We start from the raw sequence: 23,652 nt of genomic DNA, 5'->3' as shown, positions 1-23,652 counted from the left end.
GAACTTCTCGAGATAGTTTTCCTACCTTGTGTAAGCAAATCTTAAAACATATTTCTATGGCTCTCTATAAATATTCACATATATTTTAGAGCAGGATTCGCTTGTGCTGCTGTGCGTGTGGCTGTGTGTGTATTTTTGAGCAAGTCAAAGATTTTCTATTAAATTTTAAATAATTCAATTTTACATTTTCCCAAAAACATTGCAAATGAGTAAAGTAAACCCAGCACACACACACACGCACACAGAATGCAGCTGCATCTCTAGACATTTGCTTGTATGTATAGGTGAGGTGGCTGCATCTTGTCCAAAAATGTTTCATTATGTTTGTCTTGCAACTCGCACTGTCCACTCGAAGAAAGTCTTAAGCCCACCCCTCCGCTCCACCCCCCCTTTTGCATTGTCTTTGCATTTTGTGAAAATATACTGCATATGCTTAGACGTTGCATTTCACACTCAAGTGTGTGTGTGTATGTGCGTGTGTTTTTTGGGTGGCTGGGAGGTGCATTTTCATTTGGTTTTTCACCGCACCACTGGCCCAGGCATAAGGCACATATAAGTTTCTTCTTGTGGCGTCCTGTATATAATTAGGATGTGCCTTGTGCCGGGTACAGTTTTCTATGTACCACAAAGTGCGTTGCACTACATAAGCCTTCGGGTGTGTGTATGTGTGTGCGTAAGTGCGTGTTGGTGGGCATTAAGATGGAATGGATTACATTTGTTTTTTGGTAGTTCCGTCTTAAAATTATAGGAAAATAGGCTTAACAATATAAAAACCTGCATATTATAAAAGTATTTATCAATTATATACCTTAGAAAAAGTGCCCCCAGATAAATTTAATTAAGATTATTGATCAACTGACTTATAATTAATCTTCTGCACTCCAAAAATCTATTTAAACTTATATCTGACTAACGGAAGTGGTTAACTGAATTTTTATCGTAGTGAATCAAAGGAAAACAATATAGATCCCAAGTCAAAAAATGTTGAAATTTTTAAAACGCTTTAAAAGTGCAGAATACCTTGATAAAAATTTTTAAGAAAATATTTCACCACTTTCCAGTTTTGATACAACCAGTAATTTTTTTCAGCTTCTGTTTATTAAAACAATTGAGAAGTAATAAAAAAAAAATCATAATTTTATAATTTCAGCAATAATCGCTATTTTCATTATTGTTGACTTTCCTTTAAGATAATAAAATATATTTATTTCTATTTTCTTAGATTTCATATTCTGACAGCTTTTCAAATCATATATTTTCCAGGTGTCAGATGTTGATTAATTAGGCCCTGCTGAATCTAAACCAAAATGCTTTGAGCTATTTTATTTACTTTTTTCCCCATACGAAGAATATCAGTTCTGTTAATAAATTACAAAGAGATAAAAGCCGCTTTGCAAGGATGTGAAATAAATTATGCATTAAAAGGAAGGGAATGAGCCTCAATTTCCCAAGAATACATTTTTGTGTGCAATCACATAACCAAATCTAAGAAACTGCTCTACACTTTCAAGTGCAAGTCGCAGGACATTCTCGGACCCACCTCCACCTCCTTATATGCACCCAAGAGCAGGACTCTTCTTAAACCTCGTTAAATTCAGCACACACTGTCCAGAATGTGACGGCAAATGCATAAATTAAAATTGCACATAAATTTTGCCATAAGAAACGACACCCGAGAAGACCCAACGACCACGACGGCGTTGACCCCCACGGACAGCCCCCCTTGAACTCCTAAGTAACTTCCACCCGGTGCCCCTGCCCGCCGCTCCCTTTTGGGCGAAATGCGTACTCGTAATTTGTGCTTATTGTGCAAGTCCGATGGCCAAGACAGCAGGTGGCGGCGGGGGTCGATGGGGCTAAGCTGGGGCTGGAGACTGTGCCAAGATGCACACGAAGTCACAAAAGAACCGGACAGCGGACAGCACCACACCCCCAGCACACATAGACTTACACGGAGGGAAAATGTCCGGAGTCTTAATCTGAATGCAATTGACTCACCATTAAAATTAAAAGCAATCGTCTAGATTACATATTATTTAAATACTGTATTTAATATATGCAGTGATTAAATTAATTAATTCCTAATTTTTTAAAACATTTTTCCAGAGCTAAGCAATTTTCTGGCACCTGATTAATTTTAGATGCCCTTATTTTGCCAGTGACTACATAATTCTGTTGCACCCTCGAATAAATACCATTATTGTTACAGAAACCGTTCCTTAAACAAGTTACATTCTTTTAAATGAATGGAATAGTGCAATTGAATAATGAAATAACAATCGCATTATTTCTAGTTAGTTCGGATTACACCACTATAAAGTAAGAGATTTTTTCCTATACAGTCGAACTTTTAAAACTTGAACCACTATTTACCACTGCCACCAAAAAAGATAGAAGTCATATACAAAATTGAATGAGCATGTACCTTTCAAACGAATTTTCGGAAACTAATATGAACAAATTACAACACTCGTTGGTTTTGATCATATCATAATCTTCGGCTTTTCAAAGTAGCTTCCTTTTTTTAATATGTTTTTCATTCTTTTATATTCCAACAATTACAGAGCTTCATACAACAATCTCTTTTTTATTTCTGGTGTACAGTGTACGGGTTGCAAGGTCTAAATTTCAACAAAAAATCAGACATTTTATATAGACTAAAATAAGCAGATATTTAATATAACTAGTTTTATATCTTATCCAAAACTAATGGATTTTCTAGGGTTTTTATAGTCGGTGTCACCCTATGAATATTTGTCAAGTTTTCATATGGATCCGTTCCTTCCTTTTTGCACATACATTTTTGCATGTTGCAGGTATCTAGAGTGAAGTGTTGTTGCGTAAAAATGTGATCTTCAGATATGCCGAGTTTATCTATAGGATCTTCATTTTTTCCTGTGCAGCCTAGCGAAGTGATGGAGTTGCTGTGTGCGTGTGTGTGTGCTAATATTGAGGTAGGCCGCTGTATTGAATGGTCGGGTGAATGGGGGTGAACGGGGTGCCAGGGGGGGCCAGGGGTCGGGGTCGGGGTCGCAACTTGCACTCATCATCAACTCAAACTCAATCAGCAGCAGCAACAACAACAACAACAAGGGCATCGGCAACATCGCGACGCAGTGCATCTGTGTGCGTGCGCGAGTATCTGTGTGTCGCTTTTGACATTTACTTTATGTATTCTTCGCTTGTAATGAGGTAAGTGAGGAATGCGAGGGGGAGGTCCTATGTACGCGACTCGTTGCACGCACATTTGCACATATGTGAAATGCCGTTAATTATATACTTTACACGACACTCACACACACGCACAATCAGGACTCCACACACACACACTCACGCGGGGAGACAGGCGGCGATTTTAATGTACAACAAAAGTGCATTGTTGTTGCCGCAGAAGAGAATTGTGTGTGCGGGTATATAGGTGGCACCCTCTCCCTATGTACTACAACTACTAAGTGCGAGCCACCTATATACTTAAATATATATATATATCATAGTTATGTACATCCTTAAATCGCTTTGCTTAACGTAAATACGCGACAAAAAAAAAGAATTATTTTAACTCTTTTTTTTCACGCACAAAAATGCGTAAAGTCGAGTAAAAAAAGGAAATCCATAGTGGGTTTGGGTCGCAAACAGTTGCCATAGGCATAGAATGGGTCGCCCGGCAGGCAGCATCAGCATCCCTTATCATTATGATAAGAGGGGTCAGCCCGGGGGCGTGGGTATTTGTGTTTGCCATGCACTTTTTTGCAATAGCAGCAGCGACCACAAAGGAGCTTGTTGTTGCCTTTGGTAATGTTCAGTCGAGAGGGCTTCCGCTTTTGCGAATGTGTGTTTCATATGTAGGTATTAACCACCCATATGTTTGTGTATTCATCGGCGAATTTGTTTGATTTTTGAGGGCAGCCAAATGTAGAAAGAAAAAAAAACAAGGCTCAGAAAAAACAATTATTTGGATCACATCTCTAATGATTTAACTCTCTAAATAACTTGACATTTAACTTTGGTGATAAATATGGGAAAGAAATTAACAGTAATTAGAATATACAATAAATGAAAGCCTAAATATTACTTTTCATGAAACAAAAAACCGTTACAACTTTCAGTTAAATTCAAATTTGAATTCTCGTTCTATTCCCATATTCCCCGTTCTAGTTTTCAGCACTGGTCTTAGTGTTGGTAAATGTTATAATTTACTAGCGCAGCCAAATAATGGTGGCTGATTTAGGAACTATAGTGTGTTTCGAACAGGCGACATCTAGCGACTGGAAGTGAAAGTATAAACCACACTGTAGAGCGGTTTTGTCGAATGTGGTGTATTCGATATACGTGTAAAATACCATCTCCCATTTACATCGCACAACTTTGCGCTCATATGGCAACGCTGCGTATATAGAAATTTCATCCATCTGGCAACGTTTCACACTACTATTCAAAAAACCGTTAAAAAATAATAGAGGTTCTAAAAATACTATTTCTTATTTTAATTTATTTCATTTTTTCATAACAATGTCTTGTGTCTTGTCTGTTTAAGTAATCTTAGAATAGTTTCAAGAATATACTTTCCCGAGTTGCTCAACATGGTGATATCATCATTTAAATTTGAATTGCTATACATTTGAACCCCAAAAAACACTGTTAAACTACATTTAACCCTTCTTATTTTAATTTAAACACTACCCTTTAGTTTTTTCTTATTAGGTACTCCTAATTATTGCCAAAAATTTGATATAAATTTAAAGATTTTTTCATAAACATTATAAGTTTTATTTCACATGAAATAATAATGATAATAACACAAATATAAGTAGCATTACAATTTTTTTTATAATAAGAAATAAAATATATAAACAATATATTTGTTGTTAATATGAATGGTCCTCAATGTTTTTACTCGGCTAATGCGTACTTCCTATAATGAAAAACACTTTTAATAAATTCAACAATGTATTGTTTCCAATAACTCACCTCGAATAGCTCCCAATATTGTTAGCAATCGTGAAATGGGTTAGATAAAAATATAGATTTTAGTCAAGGAAATTACTATATTTTATGATTATATCATGCATAAGCAAATGTATACAAAGGAGTGCACAAGTAGGAGTAGATGTGACTGAATACTTAAACTATTTTTGATTCGATTTTAGAAAAATAGGCTTTCTTGATTGGACTTGGGAAATAAATGGAAGAAGGATATAAAGAAAACATGCCAAAATTTTGGGATAAAAAGAGGGCATTTTCTTACAATTGTAACTCTCCACAAGGGAAAATTTAAAACAAACTGGTATACATACACGCAGCATTCCTTCAGCTGTTTTTTATTTTGAATCAGTAGTTTGGCCAGCTGTATGTATTTATTTGTTATATATTTATTTCTGTTATGGGAATATCGTAAAGAAGGAACTGGATTTTAATTTGGCTTTCAGCTGGTTGTTGACAAACTGCGCAGGGATCAGAATTTTCCTTCAGTAAAATTTGCCAAAACTTCTATGTTTCAAAAATCAGTTGTGAAATTTTACCACTTTGAATATAAATGTCAAACGCTTTTGCTTTTTTTTGTTTTTTTCCAGTTAATGATGTTCATGTCCATTTGTTACAGCGTAATTACTACGTAATCTAAGTGTTGATGTTTACAGTGAATAATGTGCTGTTTTGCAATGAGTATATGACAATATGAATTTAGTTTTTATGAACATTGATACAATATATTTACATTCTTATTAAATGTATATGAGAGTGTTTTTGGTTACTTAAGCCTAACTCGCAGCATTTTCTAGAGCATAGAACAATTTACCTTTCCATATGTGGGTAGCAGGATCACCTTCGTCCTTGATGTCATCTTCCAAGTCCTTGGTCCAAAATTCATTTCTTTTTGTTGAGAATAAAACCTAATTTGTTTTTTGGTATTTCTGTCAAATCTTTTCTTTTTGAATTTTTATTATTGAATAATAGTTAAAATTTTACAATCGCTTTACTCGGGTTTCTTTTTCTTTTCTTCATTGTTTCCTTTCAACTTTTATTTTATTTTTTCTTCTATAATTTACTATTTAGGTCAAAATGACCAATTTAAATTTTCTTCTAATTTTTTATGTCATATATTTTGTGTTCTTTAGTTAATTCTGTATGTTTCTTTATACGCAATTATTTAAATTTAAATACTAATAACGACATAAAAAATCAGCGCTTTTCTTTTGTTTTCTGTGTTCTTTGTTTCTTTTTCACTTTTTTAAAATTAATTTAATTTAAATATTTACTAGGTTACGATTTCATCCCGCTTGATTTTGGTTTTTAATAAACCCTTTTTAAATGACTAATTAAATATTAATTTGAAGTTTTGTGTGTTTTTCGTTTTTTATTTTAAATAGAGAAAGGAGTTTGGTTTTTGTTTTTTTTTTTTAAGAAATATATACTTTTTATGTATATTTTTTAAAATTCTTTTAAATGCAACTAGTTGTAGGAAAAAGTTTCATCATTTGCTTCAAATATTTTCATTTATAATTTATTACATAGTATACTATATATTTATATATATACTTGTTTGTCTGTGTAAAAAGAAGTATATACGTATCCATGTAAATATACACATCTATGTATAAACTGTGTATTTAATGGTTGATGAAGAACTATTTTCCAAACTGTCCTTTTTATGCACTAGAACTTTATTAGTTTAATTTCCATAATCTTGCTCCATTGCATGGCCTCGACTAATGTTGCCGATTAATTCAGCCCAGAGAGCCCTTTTATTTCCTATGTATTTATTTACTGGGGTGACATTTTTCTTTAAAAATTGCTTATATGAAAACTTTTGTTCAACTTCAGCTAATTGGATGTTGAACATAATCCAGTTATTGATTGCTATTTGAAAACGGCCATCAGATATTTCAGTTGGGCTCTTTTGGGTTGCTTTCTTTTGTGTTTAAACAAGCACAATTGATGGAAATGTATAAAAGATTTAAAATTAGTTATTGTTTTTATTTTTCATGCTGGCAGCTTGTTTGCTATGTTCTCTATTATTATTTGTTTAATATTCTTAAGCGTTAGGATTGAAATCTATCGTTATATTTTCTCTCACTGACATTCGCATTGGAAAAGCATACAAAATAAAATATATGTTTATCAAAAACATTAAAAAAAGTCCCCACAAATCTATACTTTCTCCGATCCATTCCATTTCAAGCTATTCTTGTGGGTATAAAATAAAATGTAAAAAGAATTTCACCTTTCATCAAAATATAACAAGGTCTCATATTATTTTACATTTCGAATCCTTTATCAAAAGCTAAACCTTATTTATAAATGTTTCTGAATCGTTCAAAAGTAAAACAACCGAAAAGGAGTAAGTCAGGAGATTGTATAGTTCGGCATACAAAATCTGTATATAAATTGATGTTCGAAATTGTCCATTAACCAAATCTCATAAAAACCAATTCTTCCCATATTCAATTTTCCTTATCTATTTGTTCGATTTGTTCGTTATTCGAAATATATTTATTGTTGTATGTAAATCTATTTCTAGTATATTTTGTTGAGTTTGCATTTGTTTAGCTCTTTGGATAGAATCTTAACAACTTATGGATTTCTGTGTAGCCTAGTCTAATTTGAATGACATCGTTTAGTTGCTAATCATATTTCCATTATTTATTTTTGAATTTTTTTTTGCATTTTACTGTGACCTATATGTTTTAGTTTGCTTTGGTTTTGGCGTGTTTGTATTGTTTATATTCAAAGAAAATTCTGATTGTTTACATTGCACAAGATTTACAATTAGAAGCAGAATAACTGTAACTTAAAAATTCAAAAGCTAATTCTCCATTTCGAACGTTTTCTTTGCTTTTGTGTGGAAAGAAAAGTCAGTGTGAAATTTCGACCAACGCAGTTATGCTTTTTGTTCTATTCTTGGCCATGGGGTCCTTTTTAAGGAATTGCGCAGGAGACAAATGGTATTTAAAGATCACCCTTATAAGATGGTCTTTGAACTGGAGTTTCTCCTACGCATTCCGCATTTGATCTCCCAGACCGTGTTAATTTTTAAGATTTTTGTTTCTTGTATTCCTTTGTTTCGCTATTTTGAAATTGTGTGCTTGGCTAGTAAGCGGACAGAAACATACTTTAAGTTTATATTCGTAATATTGGGATTAACCGGCCATCGAACAACCGAGTGTGTGTGTGTGTGTGTCTTGTGTATGGTACAAATATATGAAAAGTTCGGTCAGATTGACTCACGCTAAACTCCATCATATATGTATATCTGTATAAAGCTCCTTGGTTTATATGTTTTGGTTGTTGTGGTCTCTGATCAAGTATGTTTTGTGCGCTCTATACTAAGGCCAGCACATAATAACCCATGCACCGGCATGTTACGTGTTCTAGGGTCTTGTGATGTTCATTGTTATTGGTATCGGTATATCTCGAGTGCTGTACTGGTTGGTTTGCCTCATTTCCAATTGATTGATTGGCCTGTCTATATGTTTTCTGTGTTGAATTGCTTTCTGGTGTCGTAACTTTTAGTATTTGAAAATCAAAAATTTAAAAATCAAGTAAATAATTGGAAAACAATACCGAAAGTTAGACTGTATTAGAGGTTCGCTGTTCTCAATGCGCTGAAAGAGCGAACTCTTGCCCTCTGTCGTGGACCTCGCGCAATAGTTCGATCGATCATCGTTTGCATCACCAAAAATCATGCAATTCATCAACACGCAGATATTATTGCTCGCAACCATTTAATTTCATAAATTCATTTCCTCGTGCAACGCCAGTCAACATGAAATGCAGTCCTACGGACACATTTCATTTACTGAACGCAATTCTGGGCTCATCATTACCTGCTGTGCCTCATGTCAATTACTCTTACTTCTGCATCATTTTGATTTTTCCATTTTCTTTGTTATATTCCATTGTAATTTTCTTAATTCCAATTCAGATTGGTTATTCTATTGGTTTTGGTAAGCTTTAAGGGGTACGGTTTTTAGTTTAAGGGGTTTTGGTTTTGGTTTGGTTTGGTTTTGGATTTATCATTTGGTTTAGACATTGAACTTAAAATGAAAGTGGGAAGAGGGAACTAGTTACATAGTGTAGGATATGTAGGGTTAATTGGTTCTGTTTTGGAAATGCAGTTTTCGTCTAGAGAGGGGAATGTGGCGGAATAGCTTAATTGGCCTAGGTACTAACTGTTAGCAAAAAGTTGCTCGGAACAAATCCCTGGACTGACTTCAGTGCTGAAGAAGATTACAAATTTTGTTGTCCGTCTGTAGATTTTAGAACGTTGGGTTTTCATATCATATACGCTTTGCAAATTTCCCCATCTACATTTTCTACTATAAAGCTCACAAATCGAAGTCTTCCAAAAAGGTTTGGGGGCTTTTGTTTTGCTTTGGAGTACTGGCATTTCCCTTGAAGTCTGTCCAAAAAAAAAAGTTTCGAAAACCCATGTGACTATTTGTATGAAAACGCCTCGCTTATTCTATAAAATATATAATCTCTAAAAAGAAAATATACCCGTTTTGCTTGCTTGTCAAACATATATGTATATATATATATTCAATGGAAGAAATATAGATACTGGCTTGTGGGGGCTTGCGGGGAAGTGAGGGGATCTCTTTGGTTTACCATAATATAGATTTTTTGTATAGAATTAGGAAAATTGGAATTATTTAGTTTTTAACGTTTTTTAGTATATGATGTTGGTTTTAGTCTCTTTTTTTAGTGTCTGTTTGATTTTAATGAAAGATTTTTTAAACGAGATTTTTTTTATAAATAAATTATTGTGTTTTCAGAGACGAATTTTTAATTTTTTTTTAGTTCATTTTTTTGGATGTATTATTTAGTCAATGGATTTTATCATGTGTTTTCCTATTTTTTTGTGCTTTTTTAAAATGTTTTTTTAGTTTTAATTTACTTAAAAAGTTTCGTTATTAATTTAATAATTAACAAATTGATTTTATAATAAAACCAATAACAATAACCACCTCGCCCATATGGCTACGAGACAATAATATGTGGTGCTGATAGTAGTACAGCTATTGTGGCTAATATTGTGAACATTGTGAATATGATAAGGCACAGTCTGTCAACGACCATAGCTGCAAATTTCCAATCATTGGCAATGTCATTGCACTCGTCATCTTTACGTAGCTGTATATTCGATTTGATGGTTTTTCATTTGTTAATAATCAATGAGAAAGAGTCGGTTAAGTTGGAGAGAAGAAGACAAGGCAAATAATTAAAAATAGTCAATGGCTATAACTAGGTTAAGCATGCACAGTATATATTGTATAAATTGGAACGCAATTTGAATATTAAAACACTGGTTAGTACAAATTCAAGTAGTGATCTTGCAACATCTTCCTGACGACCGACTTACCTGATCAGTTATAAAGCGAATTTCCTTCAAGATTAAACCTAATTCATATTCTGTTGATGATTTGATGCACGTATGATGGGTGACCGCATCCGGCATTCGGGTGCTGCCAATTGGCCCAATGCTGCCATCGTCGCCTTGTCTGTTTTTACCATTTGGTGGACCAGGCCGAAAACGAGATAGAAATGCGGCACGTGAGTGGCTAGATTCAGTTAACCCAATCCCAAGGTGACTCGTTACCCATAAACCGTGCGATAGAAGGCCGGATTGTGTGGCAGTGTTCCGCCGGGCGTCATGGGGCGACAATTGTGCCGGAAGTCATCGTCGATGTCCAGTACGTTGGCCAGAAGTGATTTCGACGAGCTTCATTGCGGGGGAATAAAATCAGTTTTAGTACCCTCGGCAAAAATGTCAAATACAATATGAGCACTTGGCACTGTTCCTGCTCTCGCTCAGCACTCTAAGAAAGCGAGAGCAAGAACCTCGACAGCACACAGAAAATCGAGTATACTTTGATAACTTTTAATAAAGAATTAGTTTCATGTTATAAATTTAATAAGGACATTCCCTAAACTGTGTCTTTGCTGAATTGTTGAATATTGGTCGGCTGTTTATCAATGGTTCCATACAAATTAATTTTCAAAAACCTTGGGGCTGCTGAATCTTTGAAAACCAGAGTTACCTTATTTCAATATAAAGCTTTTGCAACTCTGTAACATTTTAGTGTGGCCAAAGTACATTAATTGCTTTAAAAGCAAATATGAATTAATATTTGTTGTTCTTAGCTTAGACAGCAATGAACAACATAAATATACATTATTATGAATGATTTAGGTTCTAAGAAAATGAATTTGTAAATTGCAATTTTAAAATTTAACATTAACATTATTTTTTTGGTACATTTTTAACAATTCAGCAATTAACCACTTTAGGAAATATTTAACATATTATTATTATTAAGTTACTTGAAAAAAAGTAATCGATAATTTTTAAAACTTTCAAGATATTTTTAAAAAGATAAATTTTAAATTTTATAATATTATAAAGTCAACAGAAATAACAAGTTTTCTGTGCGCTTTGATCGACTGCTAAATACCGCTCTTTCAGCTCAACGTCGGAGAGTATCTGGTGCTTGCGCTCGGAGGAGGTGTCCGAACAGGGCGTGGTCGGGAACTCCAGGATCAGCGGTCGTCCTGGTCGACTCATTCGCAGTATCCATGGCAGCCAGCACAAAAACACGATGCGTATCTAAGCGGCAGGTGGCGAAATGGAAACGTTTAGTGGGACGAGCCCAGGATAATCCGATCAAAAATCAAATTTGATGTATTTATGCTCCAATTGCGTGTTCTAAAAGTTCGTGTTTGTGGATGATGATGATGATGTGTGTGTTTATGGGTGTCTCTGTGCCTGGGTGTGTGTGAAAGTGGTGAAAAATGTGTGGAAAATTCAAGCGGGCTTCCCACGATTTATGGCTATTTTGCATGAAAAGGGAAACTCCACTCCACTCACACCCAGACAGATGACCACAAGTATGATTTATATTTGATTTTGATTACAACTAAAGCAACACTGTTTTTGGGTAGTCCTTTTACCCAAAATGAGAGATAGAGAGAGCGCAACATGTGGGTGTTTGGTGTTTGTTGTTTGTCAGTTTGCTGGGTGATTTGTTATTACACTTATAATAATATTTATGTGAGATATGGAGTGTGTTCGCTTTTCGCCATGGTCTCTGCTTATTTATAGCTACGGTGCATGCAAAATTTATGATCAACAATACAAACACAGATACAGATAAACACGGGTAGAGCACGAGGCACAAACACACAGACACAACAGAAACACTAGTTATAACGACAGCAATAACAGACATCTGAGACTATGGTATTTGGCCCAAAGCTGCTAAGCTGTAAACTATATCCCCCAAAAGGCATTCACACTCATCCCTTGATTTATGCTTCTTTTCATAACCTTTGTTCAACAAGTTCTACTACAATTTCTTTTAAAAATTGGTAAAGGTTTTATTCAGTTATAGTTTTCAATTTAAACTTGAATGGGATACACTTCAAATAGGGTTGTATTTCATTTATGAGCTTCCAGAATTATAAAATTTCATGGCATGAACAAGATTTTCAAATCCTGCCTTTGAAAACGAGACAAAAAAATTGGAAGATAGAGAACGTTTACGTATCTCAGTTGTTCCTCGTAAACTCATTCATCAATGATTGCCACCTGGTTAACTAGTAAGGGGTAAACTGGTTATCAGGTAAACGGCTAAATGGGTTAACTTCTTTCAGGCAGGAGAACTCAGATACAGTCACAGAAAAAAGCGCTCCACTGTGGCAAACGCAAATCGATAGGATGGCCAGGACATGTCTCGCTCCCTTGCCGGAGCTTATCCCCAGGCATCGGTGTTTGGACCCCTACTATCCAAATATCCACCATCCCCACTATCCACAATCCGCAGTGCAGTTGAGGAGCTGAAAAACCGACGCTCTTAGCTGACAAGCTCGCTTGCAGTTTGTCTGAAACTGTCGTTGTGCCCGGCTGTCCTTTGTCCTTCGTCCTTTTTGGCCTCCTCCATCATGTCGACTCCTCCTTGCTGGCGGTTTCTCTTTTTTTCTCCTCTTTTTTTTTGGCCAACAAGCGAGGAGCTTACATGGAAATGCGCTTCAGGACGTGGCATGCAAACTAAATGCAAAGTTAACCATTGCCATCGGAGCAACTGGCATCTACCATATCCATATCAACCTACACTTCCCCCAATCTTTTGTGCAAATTTTGCGCAAATTGATTTGTTGTTATCACACAGAGGCGGGGTGTTTTTGGTGGCGGAAGAGAGTCCCGGGGGCCAATTCAAGTGGCAGTCAGAAGGACTCGCGGAAGGACTTCTTGGGCATGCACATTTCTAATGCACCTGCCATGCCCTCGCCAATTGCCTCAATTTTCGGTGCCGTGTCGGGACAACTCACAACTGGGCCAACTGTCAAGCCCCCAAACTTCCCCATTTCTATTCGATTCCTGGCTTTGGTTTTTCCCCCGATGTGTTCCAAATTCAATTGTGTGTCGTTGGGGGCGGGGCTGCCTCCACATTCTTGCGCGAAAACCATACAAAACTTGTCATGTGAGTGACTCCTTAAAAGCCAATCGACTTCCACTGAGCTGCCCTTATTCTTGATTTTTCCCTACTTTTCTGGCTCCTGTCTAGCGAAACTTTTCATTATGCACTTGGAGGCCATTGCAATAATGTGTGGAAATTGCTTTCCACTTGAATGTCTTGCGAAAATATTGTCATGAAATGTCTGATATTTTCCGCCATTGATATCAGCATTAGGGGATAAAAAGAAAGTAAAGAAATTGGTCGCTATTTCATGAGGTGAATGGGAAACGAAGACTATTGATATAACACAGTGGGTTAAGTTGGCTATTAAAAATTTAAGCCAACTATTACAATGAAGAAGAATAAAAACGCTTTAATTTATGATTAAAATATTATAAATATACCCATTTTTAAATAGTTATACAATTTACTTTGCATTAGTTGTTGATTTACTATGTTACAATTTGTCTTTAATTATCTGTATTAAAGTTTAACGAACCCCTATCATTCTTTATTCAATTATAATTACGCCTGTCGCCAAAGGCTTTATAACAAAATATTTCACACTCAAACACACACTACGCCACACAAAAAGAGTCTATGTACAGAGTTATATGGATTAAATATGTACTTGGAGGAAAAAAGATATTGGGTAGGCAAATAGAGGCTAGAGTACCATTTACAGAGCTTCGTACACCAGCACATCGTGTTACATAATGCATAATTGGACAGCCGTTTCGACGTTGCCATATGCTTTGGTTCATATATTTTTTTGTTATTTTTTTTTAAACCTATTCACTTTGGTACGAGTATAATGATGCAGATACAAAAGCGTGTGTGCAACTGGTGACAAAGTTACGAGAAAAAAAGGGATTGGGAATGGGACTGGGTTGGTTGGGGGTTGGTGGTATGGGGATTCTTGCTGGGATCGAGGATGTGGCTGGCATACACGTAAGTACAAATTATGGGCCCAACATCAACATTACGATATTTTTCATTACATAAATTATTTTATAGTAGACACGTATAGTAGCTAGACATGTTGGATGGTTACAACATTCATTTCGTACTCTGTACATCCGTCCGTCACATTTTCGGCTCGGCATTCCCTTACTCTCGCATCAGCTTCTTGCTTGTTATATTACGTCTCCACTGGGTTCTTTTGATTTACTTCTTTCCTTTTTTTTTGGGTCACACACACAGGGGTCACGGGGGTCACTTCTAAACCTCAACTCAACTGACATTTCTTTTCGGTTTTTAACTTGGCTTTGGCTCTCAGCTAAATTGCAGTTACAGTTATGCATACTAACAAAATCAAATGGGGCAAAAGAAAAGGCTTGGGAAGCTTGCATAACAGCCTCTAAGTAGGCATCAAAAACTAACAAATAACCAATAGAAAAACCGAACAACGAAAAATGGGCTGTTTTTGTGTATGAAACATAAATGCACGACAACATCAACAATTATAACAATTAAAGGGATATTGAACAACATTTATTTGTGCAACTATTTGCAAATACGTTTTTAGGTATTTTTAGTAATTTAAATGTTTTTTATATTTTCAATAGAGCTTTCGGCTCCTAAACGGTGTGAGCTATGAGTTGAAAACATGGAAATGTTTTTCATATTTGGTTTGAAGTGATTATGGTTTCCATCAGCAGAACAATAAGCTGTTTATATTTATGAATGGAATAATGAATTTTAAATGGCCATTAGCCTATCTTTGCAAAAACATTTCTTCTTATGCTGAGTGCTATTTGGGTATTTATTCAAATTGAGTGAAAAACAGTTGGTCTTTACTTTAATTAGTGCCACTGCTAGCAGATCTTTTGTATTAAGCATTGAAAAACATAAATTTTATTATTTCTTTACAAGTACTGTTAAGTTAAATCTGAATATGTCTTAACAACTTTGAAGGAAGAAAATATAATCCGTTTTGTTTAAAAAAATAATTGATCTCGTCTTGTTAAAGCTCTTTTTAGACTCCAGGAAAGAAATTTTATAATGACGAAAAAAAACATGTTCTTTTTTAATTCTGTGTTATTGGTTTATGTTAATGGTTTTAGGTTTCGTTTTTACAATAAAGGAATACAACACAATTTACAACAAGTAACTAAACAATGTGAAAATAGCTAACACAAAAACATTTCGCTAGCTAACACATAAATTATCTTTGCATGGCTCTCGCATAAAACATTGCAATTTTTCTCCTTTGGCAGAGATAAATCATATAAAAAATGCTAATTCTATGCGACAGTGGCCTCAAATTCAGCAGCAACAGAGGACTGACTCTGGGGTAATGGTACTGGATGGGTTTCCACCTCCCCCCCCCCCCCCCCTCGTTTGCAGGAAAAAGGATGTATATGGGGCAGGATATGGGAGGTTCCTCTGAAGCTGCCGTTCTGCGGCCACTGAAAACTAGCTGAAGCTATAAATGATGAGTGATGGTCGCTTTTGCAGTTGTTTCTTATTTTGATATTTTGTTTTTGGTTGGTTGGTAAGAGAGAGTATTTTTTTTTTTGGATTGCTGTGGTGGTTTCGGGATGGTTTTTTGGTGGGTTGACCTATTTGCAACTTACCCATTCGGACATTTCGTGCGTATCAGCATTTCGATGATGATAATTTAATATTAAAATCGTTGACACAACGGATGAAGCTACCATAAACATTATGCAATTGAAATATGTACCTGTTGGTTGGTTGGGCGTGTTGTCAATATATATATATATATATATTTTATATATATTTATCATGTTCAGTGTGGGAATATATATTGTAATTGTTGTAGTGGTGCACGGATTTTATTGTTAATATATTGTTGGATTGGAAGTTGTTTTTGTGTTAGTTTCGTTTGGGGTAACGCATATTTCAAAGTTCAGATTTTATTCATAGTGTACGGTTTGGTTTCGTTCGGTTTTATATGCATTTAGTGAGCACATATATTTTTTGCGGAAGGTACATAGTTTGTTTGAAAGAAAGAAAAAGGCAAGAAATATGTACAAAATATTTTAGTTAGTACATTAAAGGCAAAAATGTTCTGTTTGTTAGCTTCTTAGTCGTTCAGTTTTTATAAGGCATAGCAAATGTTATTTTCCAGAAAAATACATATAGATTTATTATCTGTTTTTAATTCACACACACACGAGGTTAACTTTAGTTTGTACTTATACTTTAGACATAGGTTAGGTATATATAGAAGTTAGACACCAAAAAGTGTACGGAATGAGATAAATTCAACAAGATAATTTTAATTTTAATTTGGAACGCTCTTTTGGGAGGAAAAATATTCGAATTTGAAGATTGTATAATTTTGAAAAACAAAATTATGAAAGTTGTAAAAGGAATTTAGTTCGGTTGACAGTAATTTTTTTGGAATTTGTTTACAAAGCGGAGTTGTTCCTTTTTCTGCTAATCTAACCATAATTAGCTCTTTAAAAAACATTATCAGGAAAAATGTTTTTTCAGGAACAACCCAACTCTGTTTATAATACCGATGTCTTGACAACCGCAACTAAAAAAAATATTTATAACGTGCAAGAAACTCGTTGTCAAATAAGTGTGCATTATTCAAACCAACTCGTGTTTTATATTTATATTTTAGATTTGATCATCTTTTGGTCTTTAAGGGTCATATAATATAGTGGGTTATTTTGTTAATAATTCGTTTTTGACCAAGTTTTTAATAGGTTTTAGTCACATTTATATGCCCCTCTATTTATGATTAATGGGTTTTCTTTTGCTACGTTGTTTTGAAAATATTTATTTTTGTTGCAACAGCACGTATTTTCCTTTTAGGCTTCAAAGCCAAACATTATTGTATAACATTTGACTTTGCTGCCAAAACAAAAATAACTCAAGACGACAGCTGTGCTCCAAAATCTTTTTGGTTTTTAATTGTGTGTCAAAGTTTTAATATTATAAAATCATCGGATTTTATTTGGATTTTTAAAATCATTTTAGAAATGCATGGATATATAAAATGAATATGCAACTGCAACTTTAGAGATATTTATAAACGAGTACATATATGAAAGTATTACAGTATAAATGTTTAGTTAATGAATTGCAATTAGAGAACGTGAACTTAAAAGCAATAAGTACACACAGCGATAACATGGTTTAGGTTAACATTTACGAGAAGCTCTACCATCGACTACTATTGGTAAACAAAATGATCTTACCCAACAATGGTACCGCATCGGAAGTGGCCGGCATTGTCTCGGCAACCATATTGAGAAACACGGTCAGCGAGAGCAAGATGGTAACACCTAGATATCAAATGGAAATGGAGAACGACTAAGTAATGGGGTTATCATATCTTCGGGTGGGTATAAATTTGGCGTTAATAATTGCATTACATTTTTCAGGATTATATATTTTGTATAATATAATAAAGTGTTCTACATAAGTTGTTAGTCACTTAAAACAAACTGTTCTAATAGCGTTCAAAGCCATGTCCCACTTACTTAATATTTAATTGTAGTTAAACAGGTAATCCCATAAAACTTTTAGGTAAAATTTACCAATATTGTAGTAAATCAACCCATCGAATTTTCGATATAACCAACAAAAAATTACTTTCCCAACAAAAAAATACACACATCTTACCAAGTTATACTAGTTTTACCATTAAATAGTAACCAAAGCAAAAATAAACTACACGTCATTAAGTTTAATAGTTGCTTACTCTGTCTTAACTATCCGTATTGGTCAATTATACCCATAAAACTTTTTTGTGTGTAGTAGTACTACTCGTTGGTAATTATTTTTCAAAATCATTTGCCCCTGTCAAAACATGTGCTCGACTTTGCTCGACAGCCCACATCAGTCACAGTCCTTGAGAAAGTGCTGAAGGAACTTGTGCAACCTTTCTCCCCAAGCTTTTAATACTTTGCCGTGCACTTTCCAACACCCACTTGCTAGCCATTTATTTCTATTTCAGTTTTGTGTACTCAAGCATCGACGGAGTAACCGGGTCCTCCGGTTCGGGCGAGAGTCCCAACTGATTTTCCAAGCCACTAATGCTTCGTCCTGTCGATTGACAGCCCCCCTTGAGGAGCATTCCTTGAACACTTTTTACTACTCAGCCGTGGCGGCATTAAAAGTTCAATAGTTTGTTTACCAGCGCTGAGACTGGCGGAATGGGTTACGATGGCAATAATGGGTTAATGTGCGATGTCAGTCAGCCAGTCAGTTAGTCGGTTAGTCGGTTAGTTGGCTACAAAGTGAGGAGCTTCAGCTCATTCTTATCAACACGCTTGGGGAAGGCATCTAATTTGAAACTCGCTGCTTTTGCCGCCGACTAGGCTGTCATTACTTAAAAAGTACTTGGCAAATACTTTTCGAGCGGCTCTTAAGCTGTTTGCCTGTATGTCGGGGTGCTCTTAAGTATTTGCGTTGCGTAAGTGGTTTGAAATAAATCCCCATCCTAGTTTTGAAGGCCCCGAGAATCCCTCCCACTTACCCAGTGATAATTTTTCACCCGAATCCGGCGGCAGGGTGAATCCAAGCAGGGCCATGGAGGCAATCAGTACACAGGGTATGATCAGGTTGAAGAAATAGTACAGCGTCCGTCGCCGGATGATGATGGCGAAGGTGATATCTATATAGGGTTCCGGGCAGCAGTTGTAATAGATCTCGTTACGTTTGCCAGGCACACCTGCGATTGTTCAATTGTACGGAAAGCGTCATTATACCAATATACCAAATGCGTTTAATCTCTGTTTATATGTATCTGTGGCGGTCTTTACTTAGTACTCGGGCTGAGCATCTTGTTCTGAGCATATTACAAGAGTTGGGTAAAGTAGGGAGTAGTAGAATTGTAGTAGAGAATTGAGTAGTAAGCGTGTTCGGAACAGAGCAGAGCAGATCAAAGACTAGAGTGGCTGGTAAGTGTAATTGAAGCATTATTGCCATTTACAGTTCTCGAATGTTTTACAGATATGAGTGGCAGAGTGGCAGATGGGCTGGGAAATGTGTGTGGGGTGTGTGGATGGGCATGCCGGGTATATATAGTATGTCTGGTTCTGGGTTTAGTTGAGTGTAAACTTAGTTTCGGTTAGAGTTTTATTTGTCTAGGCAAACTAATTGTAAGTAAAGTTAAGTAAGAGCAGAGCAGAGTGGAGTAAGCCGAGCAATTTACTATGGGGAAAAGTTGCTATGCACTTTGCTTTCCAAAATGTAAATACGTAGTATAAAAGTATGTAGAGATAAGAAATCGTTTGGGGGGTTATTCAAGTATGCATATACATGTACAAAATCAGAGTAAGTAAGTTGAGAGTGAAGTTGTGTAAGCAGAGTTTATTGGCTGTAAATGGAAAGTTCCTGATGTGTCTAAAGGATGGTGTAATTTGTCTATATACTCATGTTTTGATCCTTGACTAACTAGTGATTTTTGTAGCTTGTCATACCAGTCGTTTATCCATTGAGACAAAAGGAAACTTAAGCCGCAGCTCAACTAAATAGTTGTCCTTGCTGATTGAAAGATACTCCGAACTTCTGTTAATCTGCTCTCTGCGGGAAACTTTCTCCTCGAATTCTAAAGTACATCCATTCAAAAACCATGGAACCCTTTCCCCGATAACGTCAACCTCCTAATTGCTTTTACCCCACCACTCGCTCGTTTTTCGACATGTTCGCCAACATATTTGCAATAAAAACTTTTGGCAAAAAGCATTTGCCATATGCCCAAAAGAAATGCAAAAGGAAGGAAAATAGGAAGTGGGTGGTGGACAACAAAACTTCCAGCTAAATTATCTGCTCAACTTACTTCAAGATTACCAAAGGGATTACCAGGCACAGAGACAGCGAACAAAATGCCTTGGCAGCGTATTTAAAAATGACCTAGCTACTTTGGAAGCCCCAAACTCGGAATTCCCAAACTCCGCCCCACAAACAGTTTACCTCTTATGTCTGGAAGCACTTGGCCAACTCAAAATAATTTGCATAAGCTGGTGGAAAAAAAAAACCACAGTTGCAGATAGAAAATAAGGAATGGTAGGGGGGAAAGGGGGTAAACCAAACAAAAACCCGCTGAAAAACTTTTGAAAACTCCCAAAAAATTACGCACAGAAAAAAAAAAAGCAAAAAACAGGGAATGAAAGAGAACGAAGTTGGCAAATGAAACTAAAATTTGTTGCAAACATTTTTCTTTTGCACTTTTGTGGCCAGTGTTGAGTTGAAAACTTTCTGTGTCTTTTCGAGGCACTAATTCATAGTGCATGTATGTGCGAGGATGCAGAAGTATTTGTCTTCTAATTTCTTAATTGGTTCTGGTGTATGGCTCTAACAGCACAGCCCTTTCCCCCTATCTATTCAGCTCGAATTTTTCCCAGACTATGAAACGCTCACAAAAACGATTTTGAGCTGTCATGGTTTTTCACAAGGCTTTATTCTGCCATTTGCGCGTTAAGTTTGGACATATTAAAGCTATCCTCCATCATTATATTCCGAATTTTGTGATTAATAGTTTACTGGTTAATAGTAATAGCTTACTGATTTGTTCAATCAGTTTCTCAAAATGTTATAATCAGATGCTGTGTTAAAAAATAATTAACTTTGTCTGGGGAAAATTTTAATGCTTCTTTAAAAGTAATTCAAAGTAAAATTGTTTTTATTAAAAAAAAAAAATAATAAAGGGTTTCCATAATTAAAAGTATTTATGTACAGTATGTGCGTTCGCGTTACTCGGTAATCCCCCTCATCTCTTTAAATTAAACTCTTAGGCAAAATGCAAAATATTTCCATATATCTTCATGGCTGTCTCGGTAACTGGAGACAGTTTTTATAAGGTATAAGTAAGCGTTTTCTATTCAGCATTCACTTAGTTTCTTATCGTATACGCTATCCACATGCCTTTATCTGCGATTAAGAAAAGGATTCATAGATTCCGGGAAAAATAATCTAAAGTAAATGCATACAAGGACCGGGCCTTACCTCTTGATCAGGTTTAAAACTTATTTGGGCCTGCGTTTGGAGTAGCATATTTAGACTATTTCAGAGTCTAAAGTTATGCTCCTTCAAGCAGACTTCTTACACTGAGAGTAAACGAAATGTTTACGCGGCTATTTCGGTCTTAAAGTTAAAGCGCCCAAAGAATTTTAGCGATAGTTTTTAGTTGTTTTATTGTTTTTGTTTTGAAAGTAGAGTGAGTGGGAGAACACTGGATAAGCGTGTGATTTTTGGGTGGAGTACGAAGGTATTTTTGAGTAATTTGAGTGGGATAACAACAGGGTTCATCGAGTGCCTTACTTAATTCCGTATTCATTGACCTCGAAATTGAATTGAATTAACCATAGAAAAGTATTAAAAAGCAGTGATGTAAACCTTCTCATCTCTAAATGATTGAACACAGCGTTCAATCACGTATCGATGAGCAACACAGTCGTAGTTTCGAACGGAACGAGTTCGGAACTTTAGTTCGCAGCTTGAACCCTGCTCAAGAGTGAAAGAGAGTAAGTAAGTGATATGAGATAGAGAGAGTTGAAGTTTTTTTCTGGTGTGCGTGTGTGAGTCCTTGTGTGTGTTTGGCACACGAAAGTATGCTATAAATCAGCCGCAAGGCCAAAACTCCGCGAAGGAGCAGCAGCGAGTCCTTAGCACTTTTAGCACCATTGTCTCTTCGCCGGCGGAGAGGGGTAAACCTCCACCTGCACACACACACTGAACTGGGAGCATTGCGGAGTAATTTCTCAACTTTATATCATCTTTTATCTGTCTGAAGAACGGGCTGTAGACCGCCCGCTCAGAGCCTGAGTTTGGGTGTCGAAGTATGTAGAGAGTGGAGAGAGGAAGGTATGTCGCTCCAGGACGACGTTGGCTTACTCACCCAGTAGTTCCCACTCGCCGTTGAGCACGTAACTGCTGATATCACCGCCAGTTTCATCTTGTAATTGTAAATCCAGCTTTTATATACGATATTCGGGGAGAGGGTAGAATAATGTAAATATCTCACTCGCATCAGATCAATGCAGCAAAAGAAAAAACCAAAATGGTGAAATCATAAGCATAAGTCGTAAATATAATATATATACTCGAATTTGATTGGTCAAGCATAACAACTACGAGTTCTTTTTTCAGTAAGTTAAGTACTTCCTGGTTGCCCTGCTTGGATGGGTGTGTGACTGAACCAAACCTGGAATCCGTCGTAGGTCCAGCTGCCGAACTTCATCTCGCAGCGCTGGTCGTCAAAGGGGAACCACGTGATGTCGATCTTGCATGTCGACTTGAAGATCCCCGGCGGCACGTACAGACAGGATCCGTTGTTGCGCACCACCACGTTCGTCTGGTAGGTGCCGTCGAATCCCTCATCCGCACTGTTGTACATCAGCACGTCCGGTTTCCAGATCCGGTGCGGCGGTATCCTCAGATCCTTCACCCCGCCATAGTCCGAGGTGTTCCAGCGCAGATTCATGTCGTTCCACTCCAGTTTCAACCACACATTCGTGACTAGCAATTGATTTTTCTCGTCCTGCCGGGGGGATGAAAAATAAAAATGGAAATGGTATGCCCAACAGGAAGTTAATTACACACGTCGTACGGAATCAGGTATTAATAATTAACGCGTAAAAAAACGCAGCTACACATAACTGTATTCATAGAGTGCAAACTTTCGCTGAGGATTCGAACTGGCTGTTTTTTATAAAGTATTTCCTGCCGCAGCGGATGCAACCTGCGGTGGGATTTGGTCGGCAACTCACTCGGGTTGGTCAAATGTGGCAATTGAAAAAACGCAAATAAATCTGAAGCGAGTTGTTTGCGCAACCAACTTTATTTTATTAATTTCCCTTAACAGATTTTTCATTTAATCCAATATAACTTTTTTTTTGAAGGAAAGTATGTTAAAGGATTTTTAGATGCGAATGAATTTTTCAAACACATCACCCAGAAAACAAAATGACTTAAAACCTTTTTTAAACTTTCCTTTAACATAAAAACTAAAGTTTACCATTTAAATTTTATTTCTCTTAGGTGATTATTCTTTAATTTTTATTTAATTGCCCCAAATGCCGGTTGACAAAAAATTGCAAATTCGTCGAAAAAACGTGTACAATAAATATGTTGATATGATGTATAGAAATTCTCTAGAATATATTTATGTTTAAAGTGAAGCGAATGCAAGCTATAAACATACCAACGATATTTTTTAAAAAACACCATCTAATTTTCAAGGTTTTAACAAGATGGAATAGTGATTTTC

General features: G+C 36.0%; 1 protein-coding gene and 1 long non-coding RNA gene across 2 annotated transcripts in view; one reads left to right on the top strand and one right to left on the bottom strand.

Moving 5' to 3' along the window:
- Positions 1-6,379: 6,379 nt before the first annotated feature.
- Positions 6,380-23,652, bottom strand: part of nAChRalpha5 (nicotinic Acetylcholine Receptor alpha5) — a 58,365-nt gene continuing 41,092 nt past the window's right edge. The window contains exons 5-13 of the mRNA XM_065863815.2: positions 22,588-22,923; positions 22,282-22,357; positions 18,919-19,113; positions 17,636-17,722; positions 16,034-16,143; positions 11,454-11,605; positions 10,598-10,720; positions 10,361-10,499; positions 6,380-10,131 (exon numbers count right to left, since the gene is read on the bottom strand). Of these exons, the coding sequence (XP_065719887.2) occupies positions 9,979-10,131; positions 10,361-10,499; positions 10,598-10,720; positions 11,454-11,605; positions 16,034-16,143; positions 17,636-17,722; positions 18,919-19,113; positions 22,282-22,357; positions 22,588-22,923 (1,371 nt within the window). The 3' untranslated portion in view covers positions 6,380-9,978. The remainder of the gene's footprint in view (positions 10,132-10,360; positions 10,500-10,597; positions 10,721-11,453; positions 11,606-16,033; positions 16,144-17,635; positions 17,723-18,918; positions 19,114-22,281; positions 22,358-22,587; positions 22,924-23,652) is intronic.
- On the top strand, positions 22,604-23,305 carry LOC139352860 (uncharacterized). The gene is made up of 3 exons (XR_011603928.1): positions 22,604-22,740; positions 22,799-23,000; positions 23,054-23,305. It is a non-coding gene; the product is annotated as an uncharacterized lncRNA (long non-coding RNA).

The sequence above is a fragment of the Drosophila suzukii genome, chromosome 2L, assembly GCF_043229965.1.
Source record: "Drosophila suzukii chromosome 2L, CBGP_Dsuzu_IsoJpt1.0, whole genome shotgun sequence".
NCBI lineage: Eukaryota > Metazoa > Arthropoda > Insecta > Diptera > Drosophilidae > Drosophila > Drosophila suzukii.
The sequence above is the reverse complement of the archived record's forward strand: the minus strand, read 5'-3'. Positions and strand labels throughout refer to the sequence as shown.